Source organism: Conger conger, chromosome 2, assembly GCF_963514075.1.
Source record: "Conger conger chromosome 2, fConCon1.1, whole genome shotgun sequence".
In the NCBI taxonomy this organism is placed as follows: Eukaryota; Metazoa; Chordata; class Actinopteri; order Anguilliformes; family Congridae; genus Conger; species Conger conger.
The window spans coordinates 68,479,603-68,506,279 of NC_083761.1; the positions used below are offsets into that span (position 1 = coordinate 68,479,603).

At 44.6% G+C, this 26,677-nt stretch overlaps 1 protein-coding gene across 4 annotated transcripts in view; it reads right to left on the reverse strand.

Annotated features, from left to right (window-relative positions):
• LOC133122919 (alpha-1,6-mannosylglycoprotein 6-beta-N-acetylglucosaminyltransferase B) overlaps window positions 1-16,312 on the reverse strand; it is a 112,541-nt gene extending 96,229 nt beyond the window's left edge. Inside the window, exons 1-2 of one of the 4 annotated variants that reach the window (XM_061233195.1) lie at window positions 15,634-16,312; window positions 10,971-11,083 (exon numbers count right to left, since the gene is read on the reverse strand). In XM_061233195.1, the coding sequence (XP_061089179.1) occupies window positions 10,971-11,083; window positions 15,634-15,701 (181 nt within the window). In that variant the 5' untranslated portion in view covers window positions 15,702-16,312. Of the gene's footprint in view, window positions 1-5,827; window positions 5,850-10,970; window positions 11,084-15,633 lie in introns of those variants that run through there. The other 3 variants (XM_061233196.1, XM_061233197.1, XM_061233198.1) reach the window with 3 other exon arrangements.
• Between the last annotated feature and the right edge of the window lie 10,365 nt (window positions 16,313-26,677).

Genomic DNA, 26,677 nt, shown 5'->3' on the forward strand with positions numbered 1-26,677 from the left:
CTGTGAGTGACTGTGACTGTCTGTTCCTTATCTTGAATTAATATAGCTAAATTATTCAGCTTGACACTGACGGGTTCAATAGCTCTGCACTTGAAACTTTTTCACAGATGAAACCAAAATGCATAGAATTATGAGATGTTGTATCTCTTTACGCTATATATAGCCTAACATCATCACCTGCCGAGAAAGCTGATTAAGTTTCCTGTCAGCAAACTGAAACTGCCAGAGGATTGACATGTTTTTTGCTTTTACCGACGCTACAGATATCGAAGTGATGGATCTTTGATCATATTTAAATGCCTGGTGTGTTCTTCGGATAAAAAAGGAAATGTGTCTCATTTAACATCTAGATTCATTTCTGACTGTGGACTGAAATAGCTATTGTATATGAGATGACTGCCACTCTGGAATAACCTGAAGCCATATATATATATATATATATATATATATATATATATATATATAGTTTTACAATGTACAGTATCTATAATAAAATGGCACTAATCCTCTGCACTGAGATGATTTGTACTGAACTTCACTCATTTTATGACCGTTGGTCTGTGCAGGTCTGAGCAGCCCTACCATCCACACCACACACAGACGTAAATACATACACAGACATTTTAATTATTTATTTTTGTCCACATTTATAAAATACATAAGGGCCCAAATATATTTCAGTAGCTGTCTGATGTCCTTCAGTAGCAGAAAGCAATACCAGTAGGGATATACTAGCAATTAAAAAATATAGGACAAACATTTGCACCCAATTATTAGCACCAGCAGGAAACTAAGTTCAAACAATTATAGGTTCAAGAAATATGTTCTCCCATACAGCGACTGCCTATAATGGAGGAAACTGAGCGCTTTGCGTTCCATTTTGCCAGCCTGATTATCCTTAAACCTCTGACCACTAGCCTGCAAACATGGCCAAGACTTCCAAACACAAAAACTAGGAGCTGACACTTATAACCTACTGGGGTTCTGCTACGACTTGTAGTAATGGCTGGTACTTGAATTGTTTAGTAAGCCAGGCTTCTTCTAAAGTTGAATCAAAGGCACAGCCTGAGACTACTTCTAGTAGGAACACCCCTCACATGCACGCACACACACACACGCCATTCTCAAAGAGACCTTCAAGAGCACGTCCAGGCTCAGAGGCCAGTGCGCACTCTCGGTGCGGGATGCTTGTTTGGCGAGCCTCCGGGTGCAATTTGACAGACGCGGCAGACGCGGTTTTGATGAGTCCCTGACAGCGGCAGAGTTGGATCAGAGTCTGTGATGGCGTTACAGTCTGCACCCGCGGTTTGAGACGTGAGATACAATGGCGCAGTCACGCACGGGTATCCACCCTAATGATGTGGCGTGCTGCAGTGCTCCTCTAAAGCAGGTTTCTGCTCACACCGGCACCGCTCCCTAATTGAGCCCCGCAACTTTGATAAAGAACAGAACCGCGGCAGTGCGGCATCAAGCCCCTGTAAATCTCAGAGGCCTGATAGTGGGAAGAAATGATTTATCTATTTTTCTTTTCTATGGAGTGTATTTTTCTTTTGAAATATTAATAACTGTGACTCTGCAATGCAGGAGCTATTTATAGGCATGCTTGCCGCACGCTTCCCGAGGGGGGAACAGAAGTAGGTAGAATCTATTCTTCATGAGAGTCTCCCGGCGTCTGAGTCTTCCCAAACTGCCTCCAGCTCCATCTGCCTGCGAGACGCTGGGGTGAGGCTTCCACCCCCCGTCCTCTGGAGAGGGGCCGCCCCCTCCCGGGTTCTCTCTCGGGCGCCCGTGGCACACTAATCCCCTTTCAAGGCCGCTCAGTGACACAGCTTAGCGCGCGACATTCCGCCAGACTGCCGCTTTAGCACTCCTGTCACGAGAGCGTGGCGAGGAGGAGGGAGACAACGCCACGCCGAAGGCACGGGCCACGGACGGGTCAGCTGCTCCAGCGTGAGGACCTGACCTCGGCCCCGTACCTGCACTCAGCCTGTCCTGCCTCAAACCCACAGTCAATGAACCAGGCACAGCTCCCCAACCAGTGAGGGCTGGATATGGAAATTTCAGTAGTTTGTTATTTAGCTGATGCTTTTATCCAAAGCGACTTACAGTTGTTTAGACTAAGCAGGGGACATTCCCCCCTGGAGCACTGTGGGGTTAAGCGGTGGGGCTCAGGGACCCAACCGCTGTGTGGATCTTATCGCGGCTACATGGCCTGAACCACCAACCTTCTGGGTCCTAGCTATGTCCCTTAGCCACTAGGCTACAGGCTTTAGCCACTAGGCTTTCAGTAGTTTGTTATTTAGCTGACGCTTTTATCCAAAGCGACTTACAGTTGTTTAGACTAAGCAGGGGACAATCCCCCCTGGAGCACTGTGGGGTTAAGCGGTGGGGCTCAGGGACCCAACAGCTGTGTGGATCTTATCGCGGCTACATGGCCTGAACCACCAACCTTCTGGGTCCTAGCTATGTCCCTTAGCCACTAGGCTACAGGCCCCTTTTATATTTTACATGTGTGTGCCAGTATGAGCATTAAGCATTTCAATGACCTCACGCAGCTAATTTTGAGACAACATGATTTGATCAGACTGTCAGCTCGACTTCAGCGCAGTTAATGGCTTGATTAACATCACATATACCACAGCCTGGAGCAGCACCAGAGGCATGGCTGGGGTGGTAGAATCTGAAATCAGTGCTAGTCCTGCATGTGAGGTGCAGTGGAGTAGAAAGGAGAAGCCCCTGAGCTCAGTGCGAAAGGTCAGAGAAACAAAGCCAATCCAAAATCAGCACAACCTAACCCTCACCAGCACCCATACTCAACACAAGAGTCCTTCTCAAACTGACACTGGCCACCCACTCAACATAGAGATTTGGCCCATTTTTCATAAATTGGCAGTATGACATGGTGGAGCTGGCTAAATGAGGACAAATGAACACTTTCGCAGTAGGAGGAAGCTAACAACATTGGGTAATACATCCACAACTTCTCTTCTGTGGCTCACCACAAAATACCGCTACTGTTTTGTATTCTGTACTGTAACAATGCAGTGCAACACCTGCCAATGGAGCTGACAAAAAAAAAAAAAAAATGTTTTTGTGAATTTAAGTAATGAACTAATAGAATCAAAGATGCACAATGCTATTTGCACTAAAAGCATTACTGGAAGCTTTTTGTGTGTGCATTTGTTTCTGTGGGTTTGTTTCTTGGAACAAATTTATTCTGAAGTAAAAATACAAGAAAGTAGCTTAGCCAGGGAAAATACCTTCTTCATCAGAGCCAACGTTTTTTCTATCAGACATGGGCAGAGTCTGCATGAATGATCTGGTCGACCTCTGAAAGCAATGTTTAAAAGCTCAGAGAGCACGCACAGCTCTGTGGTCTGAGAAATTTCCCCACCCACCTCCATTCTGCCGGGGCATGAACTGCATGACAAACAGAACCTTCTCCGTTACAAACAAAACCAAATAAACATCAAACACATTTCACACCGCGCGCTCCTGAAAAGCAGGTGGTTCCACGGAGATGGCAAATGTTACAGCGATTATAAAAGAGAAAAAAATCAATACGCCATCACTGTCAGGTTGACTCACCGCATTTCAAAATCCAACTATGCAAGTTTACATACTGTCAAGATTGCAATGATGGCGAGTCGGTGTGTTGGTTTGTGTGGACCTTAAAAAAAAGAAAACAGCCTTGTCGTTACTCTACCTTCTGAGGGCTATGTTCTCCTGCTGTCAGTACACACTACATCAGGGCACAATCATTAGAGGTTATCCACGGCTGGTGATGTGAGGTTGGCAGCTCCTCAGTGTCCCCCCAAAATTTGGCTCCTCGCCTCAGAAATGTTATAATTAAACCTCTCACAGCGCAGAGCTTTAGTTGGCTGGCATGTCTTGACTACTCTGCGTCAGATGAGAGAGCACTGTAATGATTTCTGATAACTGCCAAATCCCACACCTGAAAGCACCTTTATAGGAAAAGGTACTGGCACAAGATCAATGTGTACCATGGTGATGAAACCAGGCATCACAAACACATGGCACAGCATCAACACACAGAACACTGTGTAAGCTGTAGTTGACATAATTGTTTTCATATGTAAAACAATCTAGCAGGTAGTTTTCACTCTTTCCTCTCTGCTCATTCACAGCCACAATAATTGCTAAATGCGTTGACAAACAACGATATCACTACATTACATACTGTACACTCCATGGTACACACAGCTTCTATTATGCTTTCATTTAGCAAAATAATTTGTCTACTGTATATCAGTCAGTATGACAACCAGCTCCATCTTAAAAGCAATAGGAATATAGAGAGTAATGGATGTATACACAAATAAAAAATAATGGCATCACTTAAACATGCAAATACAGGATGGCATTAAGTAATGGCTTCCAGCAACAAATTCAGCTGCTACTTTCCCTGAGAAAGAACTAACACTGCAACTATCACTCAATCAAACCAGTCTTGTCAGTGACACATTTCTGTATTCAAGAACACTAAATTACCCATCAAGCCTTCATAATGATTGCAAAGCCCATTCAATGAATATTCATTTACCTGTATTGAATGCATCCAATCAGAGCACAGTATCAAAGACACAGAGTCATAAGCAGGCAGAAGGTGCATCTTTAAAAGGTGAAACATTGACAAAGGCAGAAGCTTTGCTCAGTCAGTTGCAGGTGTACAGTATGTAGGGCAAGCCAGATGTTGCATCTTGTGCAAAATTCATCTTGTCCTCCATAAAACAGCTAAAAGTTTTTCTGCTTTCAGCTTTTCTGCAGATTTCCAACAGTTCACTAACACAACATCCTGCATAGACAACTTGTCTCTTGTCCCAGGGTGAAGTCGATGGATCCCCAATCTATTTTTCTGTCTGTTGCCTGAAGAGATGTTACTGCTTTAAAGAGCTATCTCCAAGTTTCCATCACTCCCTGCATCTCGAGAGACAATAAAAGATTCAATAAGGATTAAAATGGAAAAGGCCTATGAAGATCATGAACCAATACCCTTCACATTACCTTGGGGCTTCAGATGAGCAAATGAGGCTGTTCCACATTCCTGGATTTACAGTATCAGACTTGTGTAAATTTAATGCACATTACTGTCCAGAGACCGCACTGTCAACCAGCAGGCACTTAGGGGTACACCCAGACTACTTTGTGAGACAGCGGTTTTGGAAGATGTAATTCTTCAGTGACAATCTATTAAAGCTGAGCACCGGCTCTTTTGGACCAGCGCGGCGTGGATTCCGCCCAAACCTTCGCGTGGAGCCCTCAGGGAGGCAATGTCACTTCCTGTCTCCCTGACGGGAAATCCTGAAATAGCACTCGGGATGTGTCGTAAATCACAGAGATAAAGAGCTCTCCTCGCCCGCTACCAAACAGGAAATCTATCGAGCAGAGGCCACATTCCTGCAGCTCTGCCTTTCGCTTCAGATTCACTCTATGCAGCGGGATAATAACAGCACAGGTCCAGACCACACAGTAGCAGAGTAAACCACCAGGACTTAGGCAGTAGTGCGCTACGGCAGATGCATGGAGAGTGCGTGCCACCAGACCCTGAAATAGAGCCCTCTAGTTTGGGCAGCTCCGTTTCTTTTCAGATAGCTACTGCAGTTTCAAACACCTTTCGCAATTTATTTTCTTTTTTTTTGGCAAGGAAATTAATTCTTCTGCCTCTCAGCGATCATTAATGTCACATTCAAACAAAGGCAAGGCCATCCTCCAGCAACAGGCCCGATAGTAAATGTATTCTGTGCAGACGACGGGGAGAAGCTAAATCGCGCTCGCAGCCGTATGCCCTGCAATTATTCAGTCTTACCTGAGGCTCATGATAAATGTATTCATCTCCAGGAGAAAAGAGGGAGAGGCTAATCTGAGGTTTTCTCCGTAAATTCTCTGTGTTATCAGAGGGGCTTGTAGGCGCAGGCGAGATGGGCCATTTCCTCACTGACACAATACTGTGTCAGAGCTTCTCAGCCGCTGTCAGGTTAAAAGGCTCTAAAGTCTGAAAATACTATTAAAGAGACGATTTAAACCCTACCTGCTGAACACTCAGAATAAACAGCTTTTTTTTAAATGAGCTAGATTAAGCCTAATGGGCGGTTTGCAACAATTACTGAAAACGTGTGCAATGCCAGCGAAGAACCTTAACCGTATAGTTAATTTGAACCTGACACTTACACTTATAATGTCAACAAAAATTCTCATTAATACTGGACATTATATCAAATGTACAACCCACACCAGTACGATCAAACGTTACAACTGTAGATGCAATGACAAAATTGGATTCTGGGGTCAGAATTGATCTTTTTCACATGGAGTCAAACATTTCATAATGGCTAAATAAATGTGCTGTGCACTTGGCAAGTAATCTAATTTGTATTTAATAGAAGAGAAAGCACTCTTTCCTGCTTTTCTTTTACCAATAAACTAGTGTAGTTGGTCTAACAGCATAGGGGTCTTGTGTTGATTTCAGGAGTACAGTTGCTATGGAAAAGGGTCTGCCAATTTTAACATATGATAAAGGGGGGAGTTATGTAAATTATGTAATAGAATATAATATGTCAGTGCCTCTATTTTGTGGTATACCAAAAATACATTGAAGGTTCAATTTGTGATGGTGTGAATTGGTCACGCTTAATAGTTTGCAAATAAGCTTGTATAATGGGAGTTAAAAAGGGGGGATACAAAATGAATTCAAATAAATGTCTTTTTTTTCCATGTCACTTTCTTTTAAATCCACTGGCTGAAATAATATATAACCAAATTTAAGTAAAAATGCATGCATCTTCTTGGAATTTCTCCCATAAGCTATAAGGTTTTCTACATAAAAGAGTGGAGTAGAAAATAGATATCTGCATTCTTGAAGATCTGCAGATTTTTCAAGTAAAGAGAGAATTAACTGCCTCGTCAGCACAGTTTTATGCCAAATATAGCCTTTAGCTGAATATAACTGGTCAAAACATCACAATGGGTACAGAAGATAGTCGGAAAGATATTCTCAATCATGCTTGTATTTTCCTGAATGCATAAATGTAGCTATTCTTGTACTAGTTTCGACACCAAAAGGAAGGTAGGGGAAGAGGGATATCTCTGCCGCTTAATTAATTAATTTCAGGTTTTTCCTTTTCATACTAAAATCATTTACCAAAATATACCGTATGGCTTCGCAAGAAAGGTAGGTAGAGGGCCTTTTCATAAACAAAAACTTGCCATTTCATTGAAATATAGAGAGTATTTAAGTGACAAATGAAACTATAAATGGTAATATGGATCAGAAATCCATGCTTTGCATGTGTTTGGATGATACACTGAGGCTAACAGTAGCGTGCTGCAGTGTAGTTTCTGAATAAATCTGTTACCAAACAATGAGGCATATGGGTTTTTTATATGAGATGAAAAATGTAAATTTAGCAACCACACTGAAAATAATTACTCAATATTTACATTTTGAGCCGAGTGCTTTATGAATATTTTATTAAATGGCTTCCGCATTTTTCACCTGCCTACAGTTCTCTCACATATATTTATATATGTATGACATTTGATGGTGTGTTAGTGAGAAGCTTTTTGGCAGTTGCCATGTGAATACAGCATCGGCCAATAAACTGAATCCCCCTTGAAAATAGGATATAATGCACTTCTCGCAAAAGCAGAAATGTGCTTTTCAAAATTTAACGTAGATATAATAGGAATAGATAGGTACTATTTTAAAAAACAAAAAAACCTCTGGTCAGACTGTATACTGTAAAACACCGGTATGCCCGTTGTTTGTCATTCAAGCAGTGAAGTGCAGACAATAATACATGCAGTATGAGACGATATGTTTTATGATCTTTAAGTACAGCAGCTTTGTAAAGACACTGTAGACAGTCGGGTGTCCTTGAGGATGTCTCTCACGCAGAGTCAGCACAGAGAAAGGAGAGGAATCCCAGCTTCAGGCCACAGGGGAGCAGTGAGCAGCTCCAGCCCTTACAGCACAGAGCATAACTCCATTACTTCATCAAGAGCAAGTCCCATTACCAAAATAAACTGCTGAGCAAAGAGCAATCTGTGGGGATTGTACTGTGTCTGTCTCTCTCTGTCTCTCTCTGTCTCTCTCTGTCTTTCTCTCTCTCTGTCTCTCTCTCTGTCTCTCTCTGTCTCTCTCTGTCTCTCTCTGTCTCTCTCGGTCTCTCGCCTGTGAAAAATATACTTGGGCATACTAAGAGTGTAATTATGTAGACTTGAATAACACGTCAGATTTCTAAGTATATTTCAGCGTAGACACTCACACACACGTTGGCTTTCTCATCTGACTTTTGAAAGAAGACAAGCCGCCAGTCTTCAGGACCGACAAACCCAGGATACAAAGTGAGATACATCAGTCAAAGACAGAATTAAACTAATACCCAGTGTCACCAGCCCTTTCATCCCAGGCAAAGATTCTCATATCTTCCCTCGGAGTAAATACATTTAGTCAGAGCAAGGACGACACGCTAATGTCTGCAGTCAAGGGAGAATAATCTCAATGGATTCTAGGTTACAAAGGCTTGCTTCATGCATCCCCTGAGCAATTGCTGAGACATTTTCAAAATGAACCCTTTGCAGTCGCCCTATATTCACAAGAGAAATGGTGCAAGGGCTACAATTTGGTACGTAATAAACAACAAACAATGGTCTTCTATCTCTTGAAATGGGTAGCAGCTTCAAGAGAAGCCTAATGTCTATATTTTCCCCCACATGGCTAACGCAATGATGTTCAGAAGTTCAGACTGACACTTTAATGGCGTGTCTATTTATATCCTGAGATTTGCTGTAGCCTAAGAAAAAGAAAAAAATGAAAAAAAACAATGCAACAAGAGAACCTTCTTGTTGCCATTCTCTTCCAGTAAATCAGAGGTAATATGTGTTGTATACAACAAATTTGTTAATATCAGTTTAAAATAATTTAATCAATTCAATAATAACATTTATCTATTGTGCAGCACAGTACACAGGATTGTATTGACTAAAACTACTACTTAAATATAATTACCTCAACAATATAAACTACACATTTTTATCTACATATTAGAAGGCAATACGTTTATTGATTTTTTGTTTATTTTATTAAATCACTGTATCATATATCCTGGAAACCAAAAGTAATTTCTGATAAATGAACAGGCCTAAATAAAATCAGAGGCATTAAGTTCCCAGCCAAAACTGAACACTTTAGTTTGATGATCTAATGGTACCACTGAGTCAAACCCTTACTGCTTATATTGCACAATAACTGCTAAGCTGTTTGGAGAGTCCAATGGAGACCTACAGTAAAGATATTTTATACAGGTGAACCCATGGATTCTAGAGAGGAGGCATTTTGCCGCTGGATCTTTAACATTTCACCTTTATTTACACATGGTAGGTTGACTGGGCACACATGCTCCTTTTCAGCCACGTCTCGTTAATTCCCTGCATGTCATTGGATTGTGGGCGGAAACCGGAGTACCCGGAGGAAACTCACACAGACATGGGGACGTGCAAACTACACACAGAAAGGGCCCAGTCAGGACTCAAACCCAGACCTCCTGGCTGTGCTATCCACTACACCGCCATGCTGCCAAACGACGATAAGGAAGCGGACATCAGAGCAATCTGCAGATCAACTCATTTCAATGGAGCAAACCTGCTTAAACTGTTTTCTTGGGCAGAATCAGAGCTGCCTGTCCCCACCCGTCAGTGTGAGCTTGCCCCAGACGGTGTGCTTGTGTGTGCACGCACGTCTGCATCTGTGGATGCGTGTGAGCTTGCGCAAGTGCACCTATGCGGCATAGTCTAAGGGGGGCTCTTGTTATTAAAGCTGATTACGGTGTCAACAGATGGACTTGGCACTCTGTCAGTGGCACACAGTTCCTGGTGCCACTCCATTAAGCATCCAATTCCTGCCACTTCAGAGACACACACAGAGGGACACACACACACACACACACACACACACACACACAGCGACACACACGGACACACACAGACACACAGACACACAGACACACAGACACACAGACACACAGACACACAGACACAGACACAGACACAGACACAGACACAGACACAGACACACACACACACACACATACAGGGACACACAGACACACACACACACACAGTGTACCCTGCAGGACCCTCGGAGGACAGGCACCATGCAGTACTTAATGAGCGCGGCCCAGATGCCTCCCCAGACTGCAGCGCATGATTGGTTAATTAATCAAACAGTCCTCCCCCGCTCGCCCGTCCTTCTCCCGGCGCTGGGACCACGGATTACGTTACCAGAAGATTGTCCGCCATTTCTGGATTTAGTCCGCGGCTGGAGGACGGAGCACCCTATTTGCAGGACGAGGCGTCAGCTCGGACAGCTGTGCACCGGAGAGCCTTCATTCACACCCCTCAGAGCCCAGAGAGACCAGCCGTCTGCCTGCTGCTGGACGTGTGACACATCACTGTCCAGTCCAAAATGACATCTCTCCTCCCACCACACCACCTTTACCAGCCGGGTGGAGGAATTACATGCAACCGCAAAGGGAAGACAACACAACCACTCTCACCATGACCAGGGCACATTGAATAAATTCATATAATTCATCAAGTATTCATATAGTACTTTGGGTATATACTGTCAAATGGATGACTGCATTAAGGGCTGTTATGATGCACTGTAATATGCCGGCACACCCCGCACACAGACTGGCACAGATTCCTCGTTTTTAAAAAAGCATGTCCTTAGCGACTGCCTGAGGAGCTGAGACAGTCTCTCTCTTCGCCGCGAGACATAGCCGTATTTTCACATCACGTTGCGGCAGGTAGTAAGAGCAGTGCGTCAGGACTCCGCTCCAAACCCCACAGTGCGCGCAGCGTCACAGAACACACAGCCGCTGCAGGACACCCATAATGCAAAGCAGCAGCGTGTCGGGCAGCCTCGGCCCCGCCGCCCGGCACTCTACCTTCTGTTCGGATGGTGAAGGGAGAGTCCCCCAGTCGCTTGGCGGAGAACTGCCCCCCCAGGGACGTCATTAGGAAGCACAGGCTGAAGAAGCCGATCCCAACCACGAAAATCCTGGAGGGAGGAGGCAGCGGGAGAGGAGAGAAGAGAAGGAAGGACAAGGGAAGAGAGCGGGAGGGAAAACAAGAGTGAGACAGAGAGACGAAGCGCGGCGTGTAAACGGACAGGCAGTCAGGAAAATAAAGAGGGAAAGGAAGATGAAACAGATGCACAGAGCGCCACTCTAAACATCCGACTTTCAGTCCGGAACTGTGAGTGCATATCAGACTGATCCCAAGTTCTGGAAGTAAGGAAAGGCATCTGATATCACCCGCATGTAGACACATACACGTACAGGCACACACACACACGCACAGACACGCACATGCACGCGCACGCGCACGCGCACGCGCACGCACACGCACACGCACACGCACACGCACACGCACACGCGCACACGCACACGCACACGCACACGCACACACACACTATTTGTTTCCACAAACAACTGTCCATATTTCCAAGACATGAGAGAGGGAGTTTATGGAGCAAACAGGAGCAGTGCTATAGTGTTTGTTTATGGCCCAGACTGGGGCACTCTCCCTGTGCAGAGAGCGCAGGGACCTCCCCTGTAGCCCGTGTGTCAGGCACTCAGCTCCAGTGCATTTAGCAGGGCCCCTGCGTGGCTGCAGAGCCGTTTGCATGCGTAAACATATGTAAATGACTGGTTCCCCTCTAGTTCTTGTACATCTCATAGCGCAGTAATGGCCTGTTTATCAGCGCAGGAGCGATCGCTCGTCTGCCTCTCTCAGCTCCCAGCGCGGAGGGCCCCAGCCCACGAAGGAGGGGGAAAGGCGGCTGAATTATTCACGCCTCTCTGCGCTCAAACGAGCGGGACCGGGGCCCCGGCTGGCACGCCCCCCGTTCCTCCAGGATCCGAAACGGTCTCCCGCGATCCCGATTCCCTTCCCAGAGCGCCGCAGGTGAGCGTAATCACTCCCCCGACCCCCGCGCGGGCGGAGCGCTGATTATGGGGGCCGGCGCGGGAGCGGCGGGGACAGGAGCCCGGGCGTAATGGCGGGGAAAGCGGAGAAACGGTCCGCTGGGTAAGACGGCTTCACGGACAGGAAGCGCAGAGGACCGGGAGGCGCCCCGCGTCTCTGGACCTGCCGCGCGTCTCTGGGCTCGCCGCGCGTCTCTGGACCTGCCCCGCGTCTCTGGACTCGCCGTGACTGCGCTTCGCACGACGCCCTGGAGCGAACTACGGGGCGACGCTTTCATTTCACTGCTCTGACTGCGCTGGCAGCGACGCTTTCCGCGAAGGCTCCCGGAGAAGCGTGTCATCTAAATGAAGAGACGGGGAATAAAAATAACAACTGCCAGCATCATCCGCCAAATTGAAACGGGCATGGGGGACTGCTTAAGAGGTTTATTTTTTCCCTCATTTCCTTTGAAATGTTTTTCTATTGAACTTACAGTCGGAATGACATCCATCTGCTCCCCTTTTCCTGAACATCGTATTCCATATCATTCAACGTACATCACCAATTTTAACAGCTGGATGTATATCCTTCCTAAACCCAGGTAAAGAACCTTAGCTCAAGGGCACACCCAGGACTATCTGCCCTGGGCCATCTGCTCACAAGTAGAGAGACGTAATGAGGTCTCCAGTGCACCTACTAGAGTGTGGACACTGGCTATCACCACACCTGTTCAGTAGACAGACTCAACCTTGGGTCCCAGTCTCCTACTCCTGCTGCAGCACCCAGTGCCCATTCAGTTGCAGTCCTGATGTATTGGAAGCGGACAGTTGGCACCATTTAACTACCGCTATATACTGTTGGCAATGGTGCTCATACAGTATGTATCTTTATTACGACTTTTGTGAAGAGGCTAATATAACGCATAAATACAGCCCTTAAAGTTAACTGTTATGTGCGGAGCCTAGACAGCCACAATTAATGCTACATGCTCATACAGTAATTTAGAAATGGTTTCCCGCTTGATACCTTGATGCTCAATCCTGTTAATCGATGGGCTGGTTTCAACGACACAGATTACTGTAAATTTAGTCTTGGATTAAACGGAGTTTGGTATGGAGGATCTCCATTAAAAATGTAATTCAGTCTAGAACTAGGCTTAATTTTTGCTGCTCAAAAAATCTGAATCGAATGTACAATATTTTACCGTGTGGGCCTTGTAACTGACTCTGGCGTAGTGTTAGCTATCATAAATAAATATGTATAACCATAGCAGAGAGCAGATGCAGTGTAAGTATGAAACTTGTGTTTCTGAGACCAACGCAATAAGGCTCAGTTGCTCCACCCAACAATCCACCCCCGGCTTCAGTGATGCCCTACCTTTTTAAGAGTTTCTTCAGGCTATCCATGCTAGAAAGGAAGGTTTCAGGGCCTTTACAAGTCCCAGAAGTACCAGTCTAATACCAATCACTTTCCTTTTCCTGTTGCTGTTTTATTCCATGGATGTGACGACATGGGATTACTCCAACTGCCAAGCTTGTCTCTAATTAAAAGGCTTAAGGTAAAAGCTTTGGTCCTGTAATTGGATCATGGGGAAAGATCTAACGTTGTCTAATTGGCTTCAGACATTCACAGAACAGATTTGGCTGTTGGTTGGCAGCACTGGTGGTACGTGACTGTATGTTCCTACTCAGACCTGGCAGCCATTGGGAGGGGGAGCATATGGTGTGAGTGAGGTAAATATTGGCGCTTTTTTTTATCATTATTTTTTTTTAATCACATCCGTCTTTGCATGACCGTTGTGAGAAATTACAGTCAGGCATGGCTGCATAGCTCTGCCCAACACAATATTTTCCACTGTGCGGTCGATTTTTCATCCATGAAAATGGATCCACTGTAATGATCAGGTCACCGTTCTTTTCTTGGAGGCCCTATGCAGTAGGCCTACATCACAGGGCCCAAGTTTGTCCTGTACCCAGGGGAGGGCTGTGGCCAGCGGACTCTAACAGGCCTGTGCCACGTATGCCACCAGGCCATTGTAGAACATCTGTCAAGCATGTCCCCCACACACACAGCCCGGCGTCATAAATGAAGTGGGGATTTAAGCCGGGTGACGAAGAGCGATGAATATGGAGACATATGCTGAGGACAGGCTCAGCCTCGGAGCCCTGGGTGCCCGCGCGGTGTAACAGGAGACGCACACAGCGCGGGCCAGCTGAGCGACTCTCACAGCTGATAGCTGAATGATTGATGGCGCACTTAAGGCTGAACAGTCTAGTCACAATTCACCATTAAAACATCGGCAGGGGTTCAGCTGTGACAACGCAGACACAAAATCCTCATCTCCGACTTTAGGGGCAAAGTAACTCACCACCAACAATGGATTTTAAGAATTCACAATATGCATGAGATATGTGCTTGTGTGCAGTTTTAGGAGCTCAATATTTGTTTTTTGTTTTTTTGGTAAGGCGAATTTCATATATATTTTTTGACATCTTAATAATAGTATGAACATTATATGGTCAACCAGTTGGCAATGCCAATGGAAATGAACAACTCTGCATTTAACTTACAGTAGCATTTCCATTAAAAAAAAACTATTTCCATAAACTATCGAACAGTTAAATCCATCAGTTCGCAATCACCCGAATAGAAGTCATAGTAAAAGTGGCAACTAATCTGAATATGTATATTTTATCTGTAATAAGGAAAATATTGTTGCATTATGCAGCAGGCTATGCCAGATGTGTGAAACGAAGGAATTACTGCAAATAGCCTACATACTTCTTACAAATGTATACGGTATACCCTGCCTCTGTTTACCACGGTGAATTTTGAATGCCTTAATTAGGGCGATACAAAAGTTCCCAGATATGAATTCACAACCCACTGGACCATTCTTCCTTGTGCAGCGAGCAGCATTCACATTCTGCATTAGGGCAAATGGCGAGTACAAAAATATTCTAAATGGAGCCTCATAGCTCGCAAAATCACAGCCTTAAAAATCAAATCGCGACATTAATCACGCACGCGGGTGTTTTGACGTCTATTAAACCCCCCTGACAACAGAGGTTCACTTCATTCAGTGTTGGGTAAAACGAACACGCGTTTTGTCACAAAGACGGTTGGTGGTTTCATAGAGAATTAATATAAATGTTTATTTCTGTATGCAAATATTTATTTTTCACCAAATGCGCGGAGTTCAGGTAACCTAGTGTAATTCAATGAGGATAACTATCGCCCGCTGAGTTGAACCGCCAACACCTGACTGAATCAGTGAACAGAGTTTAATTAGCTTATTGGGAGATGCAGGTCCTGGTGTATTTACTCGTTAACTCTGGGTTGCCCGAGTCACCCAATTGAGCTAGACATGGAAATTAGCCTAACAACGGAATTACAATTTGATTAACAATGCTCTGTGTGATGGTGCTTGGCTATGAACATGAGTATGGGCGCCAATAAAAAGTAAAATCATTTGTGTGCATGTCAATCTGTCAGTGAAATACATGCATGTATGCTACATAGCCTATGCAATTTAAACCTTTATGGTTGACATTTTTCTTTAATCAATAGGCTACATGTGAAATAAACTTGTAAAGCGCTCTACTGGGAAAAAAATAAAAGGTGAAAAATGATTGTTCTTACCTGAACGGTTTGAACGTCACAAGGCATCTTCTCACCATTATTTTACCGTCTGTGTTCACAGTAATCATTTTCCAAAACGAGCAATCAAACCGTCGACCCCCGACATCGTGGAAATCAGATCCTCCAGCGCGCCGAGGTACTAAAAAGCAGCATATCGCTCATGGTTGTTTCAGCGTTTTGTAACAATTGCCAGCACATTGAACAAAGCCCCGATGTACGGTTAAAAACTGCAGAAGAAATCAAATCCATAAGTTGTATCTTGCCATAAATCCTTCTTAGTCGTTCAGTTTTAGTGTTGAATCACTTCACGAGGTTAGTCAAGGCTTGACATTTATCCCCGGTCAGACATCCTCTTGCTCCGTCCTACCGCTTTGTACATCAACTCTGTGGTGAACCTAACTCATTCGAGCCAAACCAACAATTAGGGCTTGCTTATGAAAGTGGTGTGAAAAAACGAATGAACAATAACAGAAAACGTACAATCAAAATAAAACGGTCACTCCGTCATTCATTTGTCCTCGGTTGTCTCTACTTTTCCTAATTTTAGCTCGACTGTAGTCTAGAATGCTTGCGAAAGCGCGTGTTCCCTTGCATGAAAGGAGCAGGTAGATGTGGAGCTTTCCCAACGGAGCCGGCTGAGAACGCTTCAGCCTCTTCACTGAAATATATGTGCTTTGGTTTCTTACGGTGGCCTGAGAAATTGCAATGAAATTCAGTTTCTCCAAGCAAACATTTAATCATCGGCGCAGCGCCATCTACCGTTCCACAACAAACGGTTTTGTAGCTTACTGTGTATTTTTATTTAAATAGAAATAAAATAAACCGAAGCTTCCGGCATTTCCAAATATGTTGTTAGTGATACCAGTTGATAAATGCGTTCCCCTACGCAGGATATTAATCCACAATTATAGCAAAATCGATACATTTCAAAATGTGTTTAAAAATGTATGTATGCAAAGACTAGTAGTTTAACTATAGATGTCCACATATACTATACTAGAACAGTGCGTAATTACAATGCACACAGTAAATGAATGACGTTGTGTCATTTGGTGATTTTCAACACACAGGTAAGAACAACGTTCAGCACCATGGCCAGATCCCGCGGAAGAGTTTTCTAGCAGGAAGCTTGAGCGTCACTCAGTGGTCATTTTAGGAACTTCCAATATTATTCTCATGCGGTAGATTAATTAAAAACGACAGGCCTGCACCTAAAATGAATGGCATTTCTAATATAATATTCACTTTTGATTATTAAAATGAAGCAGTATGGCATCGATTCGCATATCATACAGCAATAGGCTAGTTAAGACTACTCCTAAGAGTAGTTCAGCCAACAAGCACCAAGTGCGCTACTGTTTTTCAAATACAAGTTGGAATTCGGTTGGGTGTGCTTTTTTCTAAAAGTCAAAAATCCACAAGGCTTTTTTGTCACAGTCATACATTTTGCATTAGATTATGGAAACAGGGGAGCACCAAGAATGCCGGAGAGCCCGCCGTTTGTGTATTTTTCACTTGAATTTGATGGATAACTGGCAGAAGAACACTGCGCTATGCAGAGACAGAATTGTGAGAACAATGGTAGTCTGCTTCAGCAGCCTGGATGAGCCAGAGAATAGCCCGAAGCTGCAGTGTGGCCTGAGATGGTGGATCAGGATGAAACCTTTGCATCTTGCAACACTTTAGGTGTGGTCCTGGCTCCAATAAAGGATGATGTTGGGAGAGGAAATATTGTCAACCAGATTGTGAAGCTTAAATAGTGAGAAACCACTCTCACTACTGAGTACAATGGGTACATGTGTGCATGTGTATCAGAAAGGAAGAGAAGAAAGGACTGGCCCTGAAGGTAATTAAAGGGATGGTAGACAGTGTTGCCGAAACACAACACTGAGACAGGAAAGGCAATCCAATACAATCAAATACTTACTGAATTGTGGGCCACATAATGTGAGAGTGAAATATAGATACATACTATATAAAAGTAGTGGCTCTTTTCCTCTGTGTAATCCAAAACAGGCAATTAGTTCGCCACAGAAGCGAGACCCTGAACAAAAGCACTAACGCCTCTCACCTTAAGCCCGGTTTTCAGACTTAGTCCTGGAGGCCCATTGTGCTGGGTTTTGTCAAAGGCAACCTTGAACAGTTAAGGTTGTTTAAAACAAATAGTTCTAAAAGTTCTAAAATAATTTGTACTTTCACTCAATCCCCCTCATGCACCCTTGACTCATTGCTATTTGCTGTGTCACTGAACTCTTCATTTTTCACAAATAGTTTAGTTTCAGTGACCAGGTGACCACACACTCAGCAATTAGGACCTGTCCATCTGTCACTGTATAATTTAATCGATTTACTGTAAAAACATCACCCTTCAGGAACCATTTATCTTACAGCACATTACACAACACACAGCATTGGCTCTTCTGATTGACTGATTGTCCTGGGATGTGAATGCAGCATATTTATTCTTCATGGCATACAAACCCATTTCTTTAAAAAATATAAATGTGCCAATCCCAATTCCCTCCCTACTTTGGAGTCCAGTGAGCTATTTACAGCCATGCTAAAGCAGCAAGCTCCGCGGGGGCAGATTTATGGAGTGTACACATCCGTGGCTCTCCTCCTAAACGCGTGCTGTCACCAGTCGCTTCTTTTCCCACCGCGCCCCAGAGGTGAAGCTAGCGCAGGCCTCAGCCGGCGGAAGACACTTTATGTGCAGCTTTGGCGAGCAGACTCCAGGCAACCGATCGATAAGAGCGAGAGTTGCTGGAGAGCGATGCTAGAGACCCAAACGAGCCTGACCCTGTGGCTGCCAGCCACAGTTTGCGCTGGCACAGTCTGACACATACACTGTAGCCATTTCCGACATGATATGAACTTCAGAATGTACCGCAAGTCATTTTTCTGAAAACAAACTAATTTAGAATTGTCAACAGCTCATTGGTATTCAGATAGGTGAGTGTGGTTTACGAGCGGGAGCCAGTTTCCACAGCAGGTCCCCAGGATGAAGAAACCCCTCTGCTGCAAGACGGTGATATTCTCCTTTGTGGCAAACATATGCATTCCTGAGCTGCTCTGCCTTCTCCTTCCTTAAACACCCACAGCACTCTCTGCTATTTCACTGGCATCTGCCGCCAAAGTTTGATTCAAAGCAATAGAGGCAGATCTGGTTCACGGCCTTCGCTGCACAGTAAAGGGTGTGCTTAGCTAAAGCTAAAACGCCATGTTCCTCACCAAGGGACTGATCATACCCCATCCTCAGCTGCAGAGGGAACTTTTTCTCTGCATAATCCCACCGTATGTGTAGCAGAATATGAATGCGCAGTGGTACAGCCAGTGATTATCCGCTGGAACCGAGTGTGTGATTGATCAATCGCCAAGCGAGAACACGATGGGCCAATTTTTTCTAGGTGATTTCGCCACAGCAGACAGCAAACGATGCCTTGTATCACTGTGACAGCTATTTTCACGCTGAATTCCGAGGCATAACCATACATTTGGCATCTCCTGAAAGCCTTAAATGAACCCAATCTAGTTGAAGTATGGCGAATGTCAAGAAATTGAAGAGCTAGTCTCAAATCCATAGGCAGTTAGATCAAATTCACAAGAGACGACAACATTTCGATCCGTCCATTTAGAAATGCACATAAAAATACATTCAGATTGGAGCGGAGGAGAGATCAGAAGCTCTGTGGGGCCAAAAATGACATTGTGATGACAAACTCTAAATCTGTCTTCCGGGAACCACTGATATATCGACATGACTGAAAAAAAGTTGCCACAGGCTCCTCGTGACCCTGTGGTTTCTTCCCTGCACGCAAATCCCTCGTGTACACCGTGTCTTTGAGGAGCGAAATGCTCGAGGGGAAACTGCCAAAGCTCTCCCAGCATTAGTCAAAGGTAAACATTCTCTGCTTTAAGGCTCCACTCTGAACACAGAGGCTGCCTGCAGGCCCCAGGAAATGTGAATATAAACACCTCGTGTTCAGACTGCCTCCATTTCTACAGCAGGGGCCCCCGTCTCCCACTGCCAAAAAATGGCCGCACTCGCAGTTTAAATAGCAGGTGTGTCCTCTCTCTCTGCGTGAGAGGCTCCGCGGGACGAGGGTTTGAACCCCGTTTGGGGAAGTCTGTTGACGTCCGCTCTCCTGCTCATTTGCATGGGTCCTGTGGCAGGGCCATGCTGTCCTTGGCACCCGCTGCACAGCCACATCAATCAGCACAGGTGGGGCCAGATGGCATCCCGGCCTTTAAACATGCCATTCACAATAAGAGCAGACCAGCACCGCCGCACTACAAATCAAACAGGCATCGCCCTGCACTGAGAGGGGGGGGGGGGAGGGAGAGAGAGGGAATGTGAGAAGAGAGTGAGAGAGAGAGAGAGAGAGGGGTACCAATCCCTCATGTTTTCAAAGGTATAATTTGATTTTGGAGTATATAAAAAGCATTAAAGTAGACCTAAGAGACAAGAGGTTATCTTCCTATACAACTGTTGATTAGCATTGTTGTCACTCATTATTATTGACTGTGCTGTATTTAGACGTATTGTATACTGTAATTGATTCCCATCTGCTTTGGCAATATTTACGAATGCATTTCGTGCCAGTAAAGCATTTTGAATTTCAATTTGAGAGAGAGGAAAAAGAGAATGAGACAGAGAGACAGAAAGAGAGAGGTAGATAGAGAGGGAGAGGGGGAGAGGGGGGTGAATGGAGTGCAATGGTAAGAAAACATTCAGAAGGCTTGCTTTCAGTCCCTCGTGTTTCAAAGGTTCTAATTTGATTTTGGTCCATATACAAAAATCATCAGCTAATTTTTTTTGAAAACAAAGCCAGCAAAAGCCAGATAATTTCTCATCTTGCGATGTATTTCATTGCGTGCCCTTTGTGAGAAATCATTACCCAGTCATGAGCTGTGCCACTGAATTAGCGGGAGGGAGATAAGGCTCCTGGGCGAGTGTGATAAAGTGCCTTAGAAAAGGAGCCTGTTTTTGTGTTGAAAAGTGAAGCAAATTGATTTGTGTACTGTAACACTGTCTATCTTACTTTTCATTTTATTCCATTTTAACAAAGAGCATGAAACGTAGCGCATCCAAATGAAGTATAATATCAGATGGTTTGCTTTATCTAGAGATATAGTATAATTCCTCAACTGTATCCAATGGGGAAAAAACTGCGCCACTGTGACCACCATATATGTATGCAAGTCATTTATTTGACTGTTTTAATGATTACTGATTTTGGTCTCATTAATTCCACAGCCGTGACAGCCTCTGTGGCCTATATCAGTAGTGATATATTCATTTTAACCATTTGTGTGTACTGTTAAGGCAAGTGTGGGAGTCAAATGAGTCAGTCATTGTGTGCCATTTTGTGTTCACACCACTCTTGTGTTCATTACAAAGATTCTTCATCCATACCAGGGGTGCACAGCAAGGGCCGATCGGTTTCAGGATTTTGTGGCAACTTCTGCTCTTAAGTGAACCATTGTAGTTTATAGAGTGGGCAGAAGACTAAAATTAAGGAAACTGGTTGGAATAAAAACCAACACATAGATCGGCTGGTTCGGTGCAATACAGAGTTCAAGAACTGGCAGGTTCTTACTGCAAAGACAAGAGATCCAGTTTAATTTAATTAGCTCCTTCTTAACATTCCAAACCTATCAATTTACAATTCCTTATTTATTTATTTTTTATTGAATGCATGATAATTGGATTGCACGGTTTTATTTAAAAATACTGAGGAAAAAGAAAAAAAAAGTTAATTAATCCAAATCTGTAATTGGAATGCCGAATGCAAATTACTTGTCATTAAGCTCTCCAAATGACATTAATCCTCTCTACCTGTCCAATAAAACAAGAGTTTATTAGCCTTATTGTGTTGACGGTAGTGCATACTGATGAGGCAAACAAAGTAATTAGTTTTTCCTATAAAGTTTATTCACAGGGTGGACTTTACAGCAATCTAATTTACTTATCAGGCAGTAGCTTCAAACACGGTCTCCCTCCACCTCAAAATTAGATTTTATTTTGTGCTGCCTCACAGGTGGAGGAACACTAATTAAAACAGCACTACTTGCCCACTCAAATATCAACATTTCTCCTTGAGGGAAAGGAGAGGAGTCAGCTTGCATTTTCATCATATCCATGACCAGCCTCAGCTTCCCTCCAACATTGCTCCCTCAGCCCCGCTGTTTCCTGCGCACAGAGGCAGCTGAGCTTTGAGTGATGGCCGCAGTGACAGCCTTTGCCGGCTTGTTTCATGCTGCCTTTTGCAACCTTCAAAAATGCCTGGAAAGGCTTGATCTCTTCACAAGACTAGGCGTTTCCCCTTTCATTCACTTAAAAGAAACTAGAGTGATATATTAGTCATACAGTATAGTATAGCTGTTGCACAATATATCATAGGTCAATAATATTAGGCCCATTCCTTAATTTATTTACTTGGACATATAGTATACATTCAGAAAAAAAGTAATTACAGAATGAAAGTACAAAAGCTTGCGACTGGGGTAGTACCCTATTGGTTCATAAAACTGTGTACCCCTAGCTAGTGATTCGTAATTGATTTGCACCTTTTGTGCTAATAGCTAAATAGAACATTATGGTACTTTGAGGGTAAATTGGGTAAATGTGTTCCCTAAAGAACAGAAATGAAAATCTCCTCTGTGCCTGTATCTCTGAGGTAGTGTTGCTCTGGCGAGCCCAGTGGCAGTGCAGCATGGTGGTTGCAGGAGTGATGGCTGACAGCTCTCAGCACTGCAGAGCTGCACAACAGGGACAGGGCATCTGGCTGTGAGAGGAAGACGGGCCAGAGCTGGTGGGGACAGAACATCGCCCCCTGGAGACCTCTAGAGGGAAAGCAGCTGAGGAGGAACGGTGCTGTGCTATGCCATCAAGTTACACCAGCCACAAGGGGTTCATTTCAGTCGATATTTTCACTCTTCCTCGCACCCTTTCCTCACTCCTTAGCTGCACCCTACGGAGGAAGATATGCAAAGATGATACGAGCCCAAAGGAATCGAGGTGTTGCGTATTCGGGAAATGGAACATCCTTTACTCAGACAAGCGTCAGTGTGAGGTAACATCGCTTACAGACAGAGCAGATGTGGAGATCTGCAGGTGGATCCTTTACGTATGTGTCACGGCTTCTGAAAAAATGCTGACAGAAAATCTGCACTTGTGCGTTCTTCCTGAAGTCTCCTCCAGGGTCCTGCTCACTCCTCGATCCTCGCTCCTCCTGAGAGCATTTAACAGACTGCAATGTCTTTAACGATGGTGGACCTCAGTCAATTTCCGGGTCACGCAAGGACCGAGGACACATTGGCATGAACCAAAGAGCTTCTCATTGGTAGGACATATAAACCTCGCCCCCTCTCCTCACAGCCCAGAAGCGCCACCAAGACCCCCTTCTATAATGATGGATGATGAACTCTCCCACAGTGAGACCTGACAGCACTCAATGATCTGGGAAGCACAGATTTATGTCCATCTTCGCCTTAATTCAGCCATACTCTTGAAGCAGTGATGCGTTCAGCGGCTCAGCTACAGTAGGTGTGACCTGCTAATGCCTCTACGTGTGTTTACTATGGAGCCTTCTCTCTCTTTTTCGGAGCTCATGGCCTCTTTCTAGTAAATGACAGCTCTTTTAGTTACAATACATTCATATATGATAACCAGAAATTACACTGCCAAAAAGTGTTTTTGTCTTGTAGTGAGACTTAAAATCTTCTTTTTTTCTCTAAAGTAGAAAAGATTAGCTTTTTTCCAAGTTAGTGTTTCCTTGACAAGTGAAGTTCTTACACCATTGGGAAATCCTGTCCAACCATCCCACCTCAGAAGTAATAGAAAAAAGTATAATTAAGTAAATATAAGACTAAAATACTTTAGATCGACTTATTCTTTGGTTTTTGCATTGTATTGAGCCTGATCCCGAGTCATCCACAGATTCCATTATCAATATGGCTGCTGATTAATAATGAGCTACTGACCCTCATAGATGTGTGACGCAATCTCGGATCCCTGACCGCAGTCATGTAGAGCACTTTGATGATGAGAGAAATTAAAATGTCCTCAAAGCCTCCTTTTAATTAACTTTCACATCCACCATCCCCAAAGCATCAGACGCAGGGTGATGCAGTTCAATATCTCCTTTCTCTGACTAGCAGACATGGATGGCTGGACAACTCGGTTAAAAAAATAATACCGTAATTTGACAGAATCTACTGTTGAATCTACTGAGTCGTGGATTTCGTATGATCTGGCTTAAGAAGAAGGGACTCCGGAGAGTTCCGCATGAATGGAATCAGAGCTGAAAATGAGCTTCTCATCTTAGTCAGATGAAGCTTTGGAGCTCACGTTGGGCAAACACACATCCGCTTTAAAGACGGAGCCCTTAAAGCGCTGTTCCTCTACCGCTGTGCTGACATCTCTTCTACTTACAGCGTCTCATTTTTTCATTCTCAGGGATGATGCAATAACTAAGTACAGTTAAACCTAAATCTATCGGGTGTCAGGAGTTAAGGGTAGAGGAGAGCAGGAGTGGAAGCCTGAATAGAAATATTCTGAAAAACTCCACCTGACAACATACAGGTGCTGCACCTGACAACATTCAAACATTAGCCCAATCAACTTGTGCTCCTGATCACTGTGACTCCGTGATGCCAATCAACATTTTTCTCCCTGGCCTGTCATAGTTACAGTACCCTAATCATTCTCCATGGCATCTGAGGAGACCTGCAGTCAACCGCATCCACACTGACTGACACCTCTCCCTCTCCTGCCTGCTCTCTCTCTCCAGCCAGCGGTCACACAGAGTGCCCTAAGCCTCTCTTCACTCCTCCAATTACTCCGCACCTGGCAGCTCTAACCCTCTGGCCTTCAGAGAAAATTCATTTGGTTTCCCATATGAGAAAAAAAAAATCTTCAGAACCTGCCTTCCCCCAGGAGGCAATCACCTGCCCAGGCACCACAGCGATCTGAACAGGATGGAGGGGTGCTGAGGATGGAGGGGGCAGCGGGGTTTGGGGGGTTCTGCATGGCCCTCATGATTAAAGCCATGAATCACCATGGGGAAAAGGGTCTCCAGCAGGCTGGAGAGGCAGTAGAGCCTGGGCATAGAGCTGGTTCTGTCGCCCGGTCAGGTGATGCTATAGCATTTCTTGATGAATGTTGCTGTGAATAGGAGATTGAGAGTTTGAACCCCGACTGCTTTTTCACTTTGGCTTCAGGTGCATGGGAAAGGAGACGTGTACTGCCACCGGGGCTGAGTCACAGACACAGACAGGAGATTGCGTTTGCCAGGGTGGCCCTTTCAGACAGCATCCAGATATTTATTCAGGGAAAACCGGTATCGGGTGAAGCTACATATTCTGTCTGTGAATATAAAAATATTGGAAAACACTGAAGCAAAAATGCTGAGCTATAGAGGCATGCACACATATGAAATTATGCGGATACATGTGCACACACGCACACGGATAACGAAGGAAACATGCACACATCTGCCCAGTGCTCACCGATACACACACAGCTGGATGTTATGGTGATTAAGCAGCTTTGTTATTATTGCGGCAGAGGGCGTCTCGGTCAGATGTCACATATGGAGCATTTATAACATGTCATTCACCGTGGGTCACCCTGGCTCACTTCATCATTTATTTAGTCACAGTAAAATTTCATCAGCCATTTGTCACCCTGAAAATTATCGCATGTGACATTCAGTGGCTGCTAACGCGACTCATGCAGACGAGTCACAGAATGCTTATGTTCGCTGTAATTGTCGGTTACAAACGCCTTCCCACCGGGGATTGTAGAACAGCTTGCTGTGACTCATGACACTGACACTGACGCCATTTGCATGAAAGCACAGATATAATGGTTCGCACTGACATAGTATATTATCTCCTGCTAACCAGTGCGTCAGGCCATCGGAGTGGCATCAAACCTGGAATTATTTCATTTTCAGCAGTTCCGATTGCGGTGCCAATGTGTGCTCAGCGAGACAAACTGGAAAATTCATCCGAGCTGTTGACTGTTGCAAGCATGAAAGGCATGCCGGCTGAATTTTAATTAAGCCAACACAAATAAAATGTCTGAAAAGGTTGGGCACGATAGCAAGGACATATAACCATCCAGTACCTGAAAGCACTCTCCGTCCTTCATTTGGAAAGCATAATGGAGCAATTTCCTAGCTGAAAAGGATATCCACACTGCAGCAGGCCTAGTGACACATAGCACATAGCAAAGCAAGCAGGCAGGCCTAGTGACACATAGCACATAGCAAAGCAAGCAGGCAGGCCTAGTGACACATAGCACATAGCAAAGCAAGCAGGCAGGTCCTAGTGACACACAGCCCATAGCAAAGCAAGCAGGCAGAGCAGGTACAGTAATCTCTAACGGTAAGACTCAATGCCATAGTTTGCCACCGCCGGCACTGCAGCCATCTGTGTGCCTCTTGCCCACAATGCCAATGTGTCTTTCACACATGGGTGCCGACAGGGTCACCCTTGCATTAGTGGGGCAAAAAGAGAGGGCAAAATAACTTTCACGCTTAGCGGCGCTCACTCTTTTACCTTTTGAATGCCCTCAGAGGTTTTAAAAATCTTTTTGCTTTGAATAAATTAATCTATGCTTGTCATTCAGCTCTCATTTTATTTATTTATTTAGTTCAAACACAAACGCAGCCACGCTAATCCTCCCACAGATGTCTCCCGAACAGGACAGTTTCAGATCTTCCATTTCTGGTGAATTACTCGCCTTCACGTCAGTCTTAAGGTGGCCGTTACCTGCTGTTGGATTGTGTTACGGGTATGGGATCAGGCAGGGGGACAGAGCTGCAGCAGAGCAGAACCATGGGTAATCCATCACTGCTGCATTGGCAAACAGGAGCTGGTGAAGCCACTAATCAGTGAACACCATGAATTCAATTGAGTATTGAACGCATCCAGAAACTGCTGGTGGGGCCTTTTTTTAAATTGTGCCTTTATTCATTTATTTTGTGTGTGTGTGTGTGTATGTGGGGGGAGAGGGTGCATTTTGAGATGGCTG